This window comes from Dermacentor silvarum, chromosome 5, assembly GCF_013339745.2.
Source record: "Dermacentor silvarum isolate Dsil-2018 chromosome 5, BIME_Dsil_1.4, whole genome shotgun sequence".
NCBI lineage: Eukaryota > Metazoa > Arthropoda > Arachnida > Ixodida > Ixodidae > Dermacentor > Dermacentor silvarum.
In genome coordinates, this window is record NC_051158.1 from 28,715,699 (window position 1) to 28,727,727 (window position 12,029).

The 12,029-nt window shown below is 47.9% G+C and overlaps 1 protein-coding gene across 1 annotated transcript; it reads left to right on the top strand.

Moving 5' to 3' along the window:
- Positions 1–4,419: 4,419 nt before the first annotated feature.
- On the top strand, positions 4,420–11,597 carry LOC119452333 (uncharacterized). The gene is made up of 5 exons (XM_037714553.2): positions 4,420–4,768; positions 5,223–5,312; positions 7,136–7,258; positions 9,457–9,546; positions 11,135–11,597. The coding sequence occupies exons 2-5, from the start codon at positions 5,310–5,312 to the stop codon at positions 11,423–11,425; spliced, it is 507 nt and encodes a 168-aa protein (XP_037570481.2). The 5' UTR covers positions 4,420–4,768; positions 5,223–5,309; the 3' UTR covers positions 11,426–11,597.
- The last annotated feature ends 432 nt before the right edge of the window (positions 11,598–12,029 follow it).

The window sequence follows — 12,029 nt, forward strand, 5'->3', positions numbered from 1 at the left end:
CACCCGTCTGCGTTTACATGCGTGCTCCAGATGCGTCGGGCTGGCTCAGCCCGACTCGACGTTTGTTCAGGCCTGCCGGTTAGAGTTTGCGTGAACGCGACGGGCAAATCTCAACCCGACAAGCGGACTCAAGGCGTCTTCGTCCTGTTCATGTAAACGCCCCGACAGTATAAAGTTTCGTCGCGTCGAGATAACCGACACGTTTTTGAAACGTTTTTGGGAACGTCAGCACCGAGTATCGGCTGCTGTGGCAGTAACGAGTTCAAAGAGCCGTGGAGGATTCGCTGAACACTTGCTTCGTCCTTTTCTGAAAGTTAATTGTTACTCAAAAGTCTCTACCGATATGTGAATTAAAATGTTACGTAAAATAATTGCGCATATCCCACGCACTGCACAAGTGGGAATCGGTAAAATTTGCGAGGCACTGTTTAGACCCAACTCGTATACAACCAAAGTTGTTCGTAATAAATCGCACCATGTGTCAAGCTCTTATCATGTTATCTTGCACAACATTCCATGAGGCTCAAGTTAGTCCTTCATCTTTTGTCAAAATATTTCTGCAGGAATTGTGACAACCCCAGCGTGCTTGAAGCAGGTGCGTCTGCGTACGAGTTTTAACCAATACTTTTTACCTAATGCAAGATACCGACAGTTATAAAATATATTTTTGCGAGCAAAAGTGTTACTGGTTGGCACGATGATACGAACCTTCACAGCGTAATGCTCGGACAGTCGGTATCAAAGGTCTCGTAGAAATCCTGGAAAAGGGGTTTGCGTTTGAGTTTCCTCCGTAGCAGAATTAGGTTTTCTCGTACATTCAAATTACAATCCGACGCCGATTGGTAAACAATCCGACGGCGAATCCGACGCCGAATGGCGAAGTCGTACTTTATCATTTTCCTGACAGATTTCACTGCGAGAAATTCAATTTTTGTTCGCGGAAAACCTTGCACCACGTGGAGGGCCTGCGCGATCGGGGTTGGGGATGATTTTCTCCGCCACCCGCATCGCACACCGACGCCGGTTGCCGACGCCGGATTTTCTGCGTCACGGGGCCGTTAACGCTACCGCGTACGATATACCGCATATTAATTTTAATGCGAAGCCATTATATGCCCGTTGGCGGCGTGACCGAATGATGGTACCAAAAATAGCTGACGGCGCGAAGAGTAAAAAAATCACCAGCCCTTCCCCTGTCGACAAAATGGTGGTAAGCGAAGCTTGTCGTGTGTGTATGCGACCTTCGTGGTGATTTTCTTTCTTCCTGTCTCTCTCTCTCTCTCTCTCTCTCTCTTTTTTTTTTTTTTTTTTTTGTCCCTGGTATGTGCCTTTGAGCTTGGACCCTTTCTGCACTATCGCCAGGATCGGCCCACTTTTCAGCGTGACACCACCACCACCACCGCCGACACTTGTGAGCCTATAAAGGCTTCGCTTAAAAAACGCGCCAGAAACGCTCGGATTGACGTCAAATTTGGCAGGCAAGTTTCTGTAAACGAAGTCAATTAATGGAATCGAAAAGAAAATTTGACACATTTCGATGAGGGTGCGAGACGAGCACGCTTCCAGGGTGCCACGGTGACGTACTCCTCGGTTAAGGCTGATGTGCCTATATAGTGCGTGTGTCATTATACACACGTGACGTCACGTCACTGCTTCCGTCACTGCCTCCCACGTGTCACCTGCTCTTGGATTTCGTCGGTGCTGTGCCTACTGCGATGCGCTCTCGCCGCCAAATCGTGAGTGTATAAAAATGAGGTGTGCCTAGTGCGTGCGTCAATGCACACGTCACTTCGCTGCCTCCCGCGCGTCACTGTAGCTTTTAGTAGTTAGTCGGTTCTGTGTCTACTGGGATGCTCTCCGAAGCGTCTACCTCAGCGGCAGCTGTGATACGTGGTCGCCCACGGAAGCACGCCTCAGGAAACGAAGCGAGGGAACACGAAAAAAAAATGATCGTTCTGCAGAAAAATGGTCCGAATGTTTCCGGCCTGTGGACAACGTATACGCAATTACATATAAAACGCAGGAACACTTTTCTGAGATAACCCCTGGCCCGATTTTAATGAAGTTTGTTGGATTTGAGAGAGAAAGTTAAATTATAGTGAGTGTTGGAAGGGTAATTTTGATTTAGGGTCTGAAATTTTTTTTTAATTTTTCAAAAATTGGAAAGTTCGAAAAATAATTGAAGTAAGAAGTTAACAAATTAATAGCTCTGCACCAAGAACAGCTATCGCGGTTCTGTAAACGGTGTCCATTAGATCATTCAAAGCGGACAAATTCGATGTGTCAAGTTATACCTTACGTAAATTTGTTAGGTTGTGTACAAGGGTTCTGCAGAAGCTGTATTTCCATGTTGCTAAATATTCATGCGTAATACAAAAATTTTGTCCGCTTTAGATGCACTATTAGATGCACTGCGCAGAATTGTGACATCGTTTTTCATTGCTGAGTTACAGAGTTGTAAACCCGATAGTTTCGTTTTCTGAAAATTCGCGATTGTTGACAATTTTTGATAAAATATTGCCAACCTAAATGAAAAATTCGAAACTAACAGTCACAAAAGATTTTAAGTTTTTCTTTTAAATGCAACAAACCTCGTGAATTTGATGCAGTGGTTGCCGAGAAAAACGAATTCTCCTTTTACATGTATAGATAGCACCCGAGCTAAAGCTTCCTCTTAAATGTTTTATTCATTCATTCACTCACTCTAAAGTCTGTTAATTGTCTACGGACAACGTATGCATACTTGCGGGCTTGTGCTCTCCGTCTTCTATTGCATATATACTAGATTTCCAAAGATTGTCTGTGGATCGCCATAGATCAAGTGATACATGCCTGCTAACGATTTGCCTGTAGGCGGTTCATATATTTTCTCTAGTGGGAAAGGAGGAGTCTGTAGAAGGCAGACCAGCCTACTTGAAGTCTACAGACAATCTGTAGAATGTGCAATTTAACTTTATGAGGAAACAAAGCTACTCTGGCAAGGAGACCCGCGTAGAAAAAAAATTATTCGCAGAATTAACATTTGAGAGGGTGCTTAACAGTCAGCGACCTAGTTGTATGGCAACACAGAGTACAGTCCGCACGCCCGTGCCTCCCGACAGAAAAAAAAAGAAGAAAGAAAGAGAAAAATTAGTGGGAATTTATGGTAAATGCGAGAGATATGCACAACGTTGTGAACGCAGTTTATTTCTGGTAGAGGCAGTACGTGTGTCCAGTGAGACTCGACGTGGTTTATTAGTGCCTATGGTGTTTGGCGTCTGAGCACGAGGTCGCGGGATCGAATCCCGGCCACGGCGGCCGCATTTCGATGGGGGGGGCGAAATGCGAAAACAACCGTGTACTTAGATTTAGGTGCACGTTAAAGAATCCCAGGTGGTCCAAATTATTCCCGAGTCCCCCACTATACGGCGTGCCTCATAATCAGATCGTGGCACGTAAAGACCCATAATTTAATTTTTTTGTGTGTGTGTCGAGTGCCCGTTCGACACACGTGCTGCCGTTACACGGTGCGAAGTGCAATCAACGGGCGGTGGTCCGGAGCAGACCACCGCCCGCAAGGCATATCCACTTGAAAGGATTTGTGTGGATGAGACCATTTGCGAGATATGCGCCATCAAACTTGCCGCAAAAATGCACTGTCCTTCCGCTCACTTTCTGAACAAAACGTCATTTTATGCACTGAAGAACAAAAGTAACAGGAACGCCAACGCATTTCTCCGCAGAGGTTTCGGGGAATTAATATCTCGAAACCGGTGTCATCCCGAGAATTCGTTTCCAAGTGCGTTCCCAAGCCTTGCGAACCCCCCTGCTAGAACTTGGAAATTTCAATATGTGCCGTAACGTAATCAGTTAAAAACTTAATTAGCAAATTTTTCGGTAATTTGTCGATTATGCATTTCAATTTTTCGTGCCAGTAACGTCCGCCTCTTCGAGTAAATCAGCTCATGACCTAGAATTGTGCTCTCTGCCACAGGCAACCTTTAAAACTTTTTTTTATTTTGAAAGTGTTCGCTGAAACACCCGGTACATATGCATGTGCTGACGTTCCGTCTGTACTTACACTATTGTGCTTTGCCATTATTATAATTATGTTTAAGACCTTGTTTACATCCATCAGCCTCTAAGCCCACTCTCCTGTAGCCTTCGGCGATTGACGGTGCTTGAAATGAAAGAACTAATAAATAGATACATTTAAATTAAATAAATAAATGCTTATAACCTCAACCAGCACCACCCAACTAGCTCACCTGTTCAATCTTACTGTCTCTCAACTCCAGAATTCTGACAAGTTTAACTCAAGCGCTAAACAGCACGTAAGACGAGAACGTAAAGCGCACACGACATGACGCTACGCGGATAGACTTCAACCGAATACTGTAGCGTGTCCCGTGTGCTTATCGGTCTCGCCTTACATTTTTTTTTAGCGTATGTCCTCAATTCTGAAACACACACCAACTATCCCCAGCTTTTCAACCTTACTGCCTCTTAATTGCACGGCGAGCCAGCGGCTAGCCCTCCGGAACCATCTTCGACGTCCGCTGGCGTGCCCGAGACACCTTCGGAAGCGGCTCCGGCTGTGACCCCGGCTGTGGTTTCGGCTGTGGCTCCGGCTGCGGCTCCGGTCCCTGCGCCGGAGGAAACTCCCAGCGACGACGATGGCGAGGACGAGCTGACCGAACGCCAGACGCTGTCCAAAGCCGCCACGCTGCTGTGCCGAACCAGCCCGCGCGGGAAGAACGACCCCAACGTGCGAGGATTCGCCTACACGGTGAGGGGGCGCCACTGCGGGGAACGCGCGTTATTACTCGCTTTGCATAAAGTTCGTGACGTTCCCGAACGGTGAGCCGTTCACCGACGGTATACAGTCGAACCCGGATATATCGAATCTGAAGGGGATCACAAAAAAGTTCGATATATAGGTAGTTCGATATATAAAATAAAAAAAATTATACAAAAATTTTCAAGAGGATTTTACTGCTGTTCGTTATACACAATAATTCGGTATATCCGGGATCGACTTACACCCAAGGTATACACAACATCGGTGTCGGAAGCGTTACGGCACGCACTCGCTCTCTTTGGCGGGTCTGCAATTTTTGGACAGTGAGGACTACGCCTTGACTGCGAAACAACGGGCTCCCCCCTCCCCTCCTCCCCGGTGTTCATAAGTAATTTATTAATAAATTTGGATTATTTATTTATTTATTTTGCTTGTACTGCAGAACAACCGCTGCGTGGCGCTTTGCCGCAATGGCTACGGGATCCCTTGGAGACAGTCGTTCACCGCGCAGACACCATGCGGCAGTGGAATGGTTCGTGTCTGTCTGTCTGTCTGTCTGTCTGTCTGTCTGTCTGTCTGTCTGTCTGTCTGTCTGTCTGTCTGTCTGTCTGTCTGTCTGTCTGTCTGTCTGTCTGTCTGTCTGTCTCTATGCTCTGTATGTCTGTCTGTATATGTTGTATCTGTCGCTTCTGTCTGTCTGCTGCCTCTGTCTGTCTGTCTGTCTGTCGGTCTGTCTGGTCTGTCTGTCTGTCTGTCTGTCTGTCTGTCTGTCTGTCTGTCTGTCTGTCCTCTCTCTGTATGTCTGAATGTCAGTATGTATGCATCTGTCTGTCTGTCTGTCTGTCTCTCTGTCAGTATGTATCTGTCTGTCTGTCTGTCTTTCTCTATCTGTATTTCTGTCTGTCAGTATCTATGTATCTGTCTGTCTGCCTGTCTGTCTCTGCCTGTCTGTCTCTGTCTGTCTGTCCTTCTCTATCTGTATGTCTGTCTGTCAGTATGTATGTATCTGTCTGTCTGCCTCTGTCTGTCTGTCTCTGTCCGTCTGTCTGTCTGTCTCTGCCTGTCTGTCTTCTCTCTGTCTGTCTGTCTGTCTTTCTCTATCTGTATGTCTGTCTGTCAGTATGTATGTATCTGTCTGTCTGTCTGTCTGTCTGTCTCTGTCTGTCTGTCTCTGTCTGTCTGTCTGTCTGTCTGTCTGTCTGTCTGTCTGTCTGTCTGTCTGTCTGTCTGTCTGTCTGTCTGTCTGTCTGTCTTTCTCTATCTGTATGTCTGTCTGTCAGTATGTATGTATCTGTCTCTGTCTGTCTGTCTGTCTGTCTGTCTGTCTGTCTGTCTGTCTGTCTGTCTGTCTGTCTGTCTGTCTCTGTCTGTCTGTCTCTGTCTGTATCTGTATGTCTGTCTGTCAGTATGTATGTATCTGTCTGTCTGTCTGTCTGTCTGTCTGTCTCTGTCTGTCTGTCTGTCTGTCTGTCTGTCTGTCTGTCTGTCTGTCTGTCTGTCTGTATGTCTGTCTGTCAGTATGTATGTATCTGTCTGTCTGTCTGTCTGTCTGTCTGTCTGTCTGTCTGTCTGTCTGTATGTCTGTCTGTCAGTATGTATGTATCTGTCTGTCTGTCTGTCTGTCTGTCTGTCTCTGTCTGTCTGTCTGTCTGTCTGTCTGTCTGTATGTCTGTCTGTCTGTCTGTCTGTCTGTCTGTCTGTCTGTCTGTCTGTCTGTCTGTCTGTCTGTCTGTCTGTCTGTCTGTCTGTCTGTCTGTCTGTCTGTCTGTCTGTCTGTCTGTCTGTCTGTCTGTCTGTCTGTCTGTCTGTCTGTATGTCCTTCTCTATCTGTATGTCTGTCTGTCAGTATGTATGTATCTGTCTGTCTGTCTGCCTCTGTCTGTCTGTCTCTGTCCGTCTGTCTGTCTGTCTATTTCTGTCTGTTTGTATCTGTCTGTCTGTCTGCCATCTGTCTCTGCATGTCTGTCTCTGTCTGTCTCTCTATCTGTATGTCTGTCTTTAAGTATGTATGTATCTGTCACTGTCTGTCTGTCTGTCTGTCTGTCTGTCTGTCTGTCTGTCTGTCTGTCTGTCTGTCTGTCTGTCTGTCTGTCTGTCTGTCTGTCTGTCTGTCTGTCTGTCTGTCTGTCTGTCTGTCTGTCTGTCTGTCTGTCTGTCTGTCTGTCTGTCTGTCTGTCTGTCTGTCTGTCTGTCTGTCTGTCTGTCTGTCTGTCTGTCAATATGTATGTATCTGTCTGTACAGATACATACATATTGTCCTGCGCTGTTACTCGTTCTTTGGGCAGGGAAATATTGAGTCCCGCCCCTGAGAGTGATGTCATCGCACTCGTTTCAATCCCGCCTCTTGCCGCGCAGGTGTGCGTCAACAGGGAGTGTATGCAAGCAGGAACCAGTAAGGACATGCAGACGTGCACCACCATCTTCAACCAGAGCCGTCGCAAGTACCGGCAGCTGTTCAACGCCCGCATCGAGGCCGGGGTGAGTTTGATATTATTAAGGCGGAAGCCTTATATGTCTAATCGTTCAGTCGACCTTCTAAGTCCTTGAACGAAAACGCGGCGACTATACCAATCCGGCATCGTGTCTTACCTAAATGCAAACGATCACACAACAATTTTGATGGGGTGCGGGTCACCGTCGTCATCGTATTCTATGAATAAGCGAATTAAGAGGATGAGTAAGCGAATTAAGAGCGTGAGTAAGCGAATTAAGATGATCAGTAAGCGAATTAAGAGGGTGGGTAAGCGAATTAAGAGGATGACTAAGGGGGATGACTAAGCAAATTAAGGAGGTCAGTTTTTAATGCATCGGCACTTAGGCTTTCGCCTTCAAGTAGTCTTAGGGATAACATAAGAGACCCTGCGAATGTTTGTTCGAAAGAAAAGGATACAAAATTAGTGCGATGAAAGCAAGCCCCGATAAACGAAACACAGGTAGTACGGCGGTATTTGGCGCGCTATATGTACCATAAACCATAACGACGGCCAACCGAAAGGGATCAACGAAAGAAGCGCTCATGCCGCGTTCGGGTATAGTACGCTGTAGCTTGGTTGCACTACTTGCCTGTTCCGTTAGAATAAACAAGTCGAAAAAAAATGTCACAGTTTCGCCCTAAGGGCAAAGCAATGAATGCGATAGCAACACAGCAATGTCATACGAAGTAAGGTGAGCGGCTTTGGTAGCAATATGAATTGTAGTAAACATGAGCTGATTAAGTAAGCAGGTGTGCTGCGGCGTAAGTAGACCGACATGAAGAGAGACTCGATGACCACGAGAAGGCGCGTGTGAAACGGTGGTGTTGATGAGAAGCGCTTCCCGTGGGCAGCGCGCGTGCGAAGGGACACACCTGTAGCGCTGCACTGCCGATCCGGGCAGCATTACATGTGCAGCGTGCGTTGGAAAATGTGGCCCGACTATTACTAACTGAATGAACAAGCGTGGTGTGAGCGCGCACAAACAAACATGAATAGATCACACTGAATGACTGCAGACAACGACTGTCAAAACGCTAGCAGCAAGCGCATATATACGCCGCAGCAGCGGGCGAAGGTACGTGCGGTCTATCGCTTCAACAGAAACTGAGCGGCGAACGCATAGTGCATAAAGGTCAGAGCCGTGTGGAGATAAGAGACGGTGCGGCGAGCGACGAGCGCGGTTGTTGGCAGAGGAAAAGTGCGCCCCCCCCCCCCCCCCCCCGCTCCCTCCGGCGCTGGCTTCCCGCTTCCTTGCTTGCGCGTGGGAGAGATAAGAGACCGTGCGGTCGAGCGACGAGCGCGGTTGTTGGCACAGTAGAAGTGCCCCCCCCCCCGCTCCCTCCGGCGCTGGCTTCCCGCTTCGTTGCTTGCACGTGGGAGATTGAGTGCGTTCGCTCTCCGTGATAGCACGCGTCCCAGCACGCTTCCGCTCGGGCATACGGCGCGCGGTGAAGATTTTATCTATACGGAACCTCACGGCGACGGCGACGACGACGGCAGAAATCCGGTTGAAGTGTCCATATAATTGCTATCGCAATAAAAAGTTTAGAATGAGTGAGAACGGTACGGTGGCACCGTCTCTAGTTATGATGGCGAAATCACAGGTTACGGGAGAAACACGGCGCGCGCCTTGTTTCGCCGTTACAGTGACAGACGGCACCACGGTTGCGTTGCCGGGGCTTAGTCCCCGCAAATTCCACATTTCCGGCTTGGCATCACCGTAGGCGACGCGTATTTTGATTTCTTCTGGCCGAAACTTCCGACTCCTTCTCACGATCTTACTTCTGGTCGTAACAAGCAAGTAATGCAGCTGAGTTTGGTATGAAAATGCGGGAGGGGGCAGGCGGCATCATGGCACACAGAAATTTCAAGGGAGGGGGGGGGGGGACGTTCCCAGTGTGCCCCCCCCCCCCTCCTGGGCACGCCCCTTGGAAGCATCCTTTGAGGACATGGAAGGTGTCCTTTCACATCATTGCCCCTTCGTTACCACATCACAGTCAGTGATAGGTCTGATAGGTCAAAAAATTGCCACAGGTGACGCTGGTGCGATGACAAATCGCTTACAATAGTCCGCTTATAGTTGACGTTAATGATGTATCTTTTAGCACTGAGAAATGCTACGAATCGATGAGCGTTTGGAGTTCCAGGTTCATCTGCAGTGTTGCTGGATCAAACTTATCGCAAATTACCGTGTCGTCGCAGGTGATCTCCGCCTGCCGGCTCCGGTGCTACAATCCCAACACGGCCGAATCGTTGCGCGTCAACAGGGATGACGGCGAGAGGTGCCAGAACGTGAGTATTGACGTGTACACCGTCTATATATCGTGGCGATATAAAAAATAAGAAAGAATAAAGCATTCGCCCCCATTCCACCCTGCGAAATGTAACGCGAAGCTCGTGTGGACGCCATAGACAAGTGCATGCCACCACTCCAATTGACGTTGGACGAGGTCACGCAAGCACCAATCACGTGCACAGGTGACGTATACACGTCACTCGCGCCCGCACGTGCGCGGTGCAAGTGCAGCGCACACCCTCATTCTTCTAGGCCGTTCGTCAAGCGCAAGTGTCGTCTTGAACTAAATTAACGTTTAAAAATAAATTACGTCAGGAAATGCGCAAAGTACGACTTGAACGTAAGCTGCAGACATGATAGCTTCGGATTGTAATTCGAATATACGAGAAAACGTCATTCTGCTACGCGGAAACTCAAACATAAACCCACTTTTCCAGCTGCATGCCGTTTTTCGGGTGAGCAAGCCACGAAAAAATTCCGACCAACTAGAGCCGATAACAGCCTCGCTGTAAGAAAGCACGCAGATCCAACGCAACGTTGGAAACTTAATTTCTTCTCATCCATCAGTTCCCCTTCCCCCGTGCAGGGTGGCCAACCGGGATCAGCATGGTTAATCCGCTTGCATTTCCTTTATCGCTTTTCCATCTCTCTCTCTCTCTCTAAATGACACGAAGCTTGTTTGACTTATACGAGGCAGCAGCAGTAGAACGGACGACACAAGCAATGCGTCGTCGCCTGTAGTAGTTATCTGTCTGCGTCAGGAGAGCGAGGGCGATGTATGTGTGACGCTTGTCGAAGGAAGAAAGTCGATGAGCGGCGTATGGCAGAAGGTTAATCTGTGTCGCACAGGAGTGCGACACAGATTAACACACTTCAAAGGCATCGCCATACCCCTATAGTTGTCAAAGTTGCACACACCCATTTTCGGGAGATCGGCCAAGAATGGGACGTCATGGATCTTGACGCCGTCAGCTCGGGCCTAGCGAATTTCTTTTATCGGTAAATATAGACAACATTGTATTCTAAGTGAGCCAATAGCTGAACTTGGGAAGCTTTGAGAACTTTTTTACTGAACCACAACGGTCGGAAAGCATTTAATTTAATACTTTGCAATTCGTGACGTGACATCGACGCACCCGCCCTGGGATTTCAGCGCGAAATTTAAAAAATGAAACTTTGACTGTCATTTTCTCTTCTAATAATAAACATATTACAGCGAAATCAACGAAAGCGCAGTACCCCGAGAATACTTCTAATCTGACTCAGTGTCTCTATTTAGTGTCAATTTTCCATACACCATAATGAGTTTTGGATTGATCAAAGCTTACTCGCAAGGCGTACGCATGTTCACCAAAAGAGTTTGTCATTGTGTATACCGGTACTTTAGGAACCGCTGCGGTTTTATGCAATGCGCAACAACGGAGGCCCAAAAACAGAGGACACGTCGATGCCAGTTAAAAGCCCATAACAACTATTTTTGCGAGGTCTTCGCATACTACTACTACTACTAACTACTGCTACTACAACTACTAACTACAAGTACTAATATTAAGCTCTGTTCGACTCCATCTGTTCCCGGTGCAGCGTCTGTACGAAGGCACCTGTCGGGGAGGCGTCTGCCGATCTCCGAACGATGCCATCGCGGCCATCGGGTCGGTCATCCCGATTCCGTACCAGGAGGCCAACGCCTTCTCCAAACCCGACGACCACGGCGTCCAGGTCGAGGAGCCCGGTTTCGGCGAGGAGTTCGACCACGACGGCTTCCATTCCGACCGCTTCGAAGATAGCTTCGGAGGAAGGCCACAGCAGACACACTTCGACGCCGAGCCGGCGCCTGCCGTGGTCCAGGCGACCAACGGTACGGCCGGCGCTTGACCGCGGCGGCCCACCGCGGTCGCTCACCGGTACACCTTGGGTGCCATCCACTATTTATGACTATTTATATGATGACTACCAAATAAAGAGTCAGATCTCTGCGCATAAAAAAAAACGCCTCTGTCCTGGTACACTGCTCGTTTCTCTTTGTTTTAATGTAAAGGGAAACTCCGGCGAGTTTTCAACGTCCACTGACCTTAATAAAGTTTTGAATATACGTTCCTCTTTGCACTCTGGTTATCTGTGTCAAACGATACGACTGCAAGTTATTTATAGTCGGATACAACTTAAGTCTGGAGTGAAGCCCCGCCCACGCCCTCATAACCGCCTGTCACTGTTCCTCCGCGAGTTCGTGCTTCAAATTTTCCCTGTTACCTAAATATGGCGGCAACCACAAAAATAGAATTATAAGCGCGTAGTTTTAAACTTTTTCACTCGTCTATCTATTATAGTGGAACGTACAAGTGCGACAAATAAATTCGTATCAAGTACGACGCCATTTTGAAAAGGTCGCATGACGACGATTTTGTTTCTGAGATTGTCTGGCGGAGTAATAGAACCCTGCGCGGTCCGTGTGCCTTTGTTGTCAACTGCTGTTTTTTTT

Excerpts from the sequence above, each read along its gene's own strand:
- LOC119452333 (XM_037714553.2), top strand. Across the intron at positions 7,259-9,456 it reads ACGCCCGCATCGAGGCCGGG|GTGATCTCCGCCTGCCGGCT; the intron begins GTGAGTTTGATA and ends GTGTCGTCGCAG. Across the intron at positions 9,547-11,134 it reads ACGGCGAGAGGTGCCAGAAC|CGTCTGTACGAAGGCACCTG; the intron begins GTGAGTATTGAC and ends TTCCCGGTGCAG.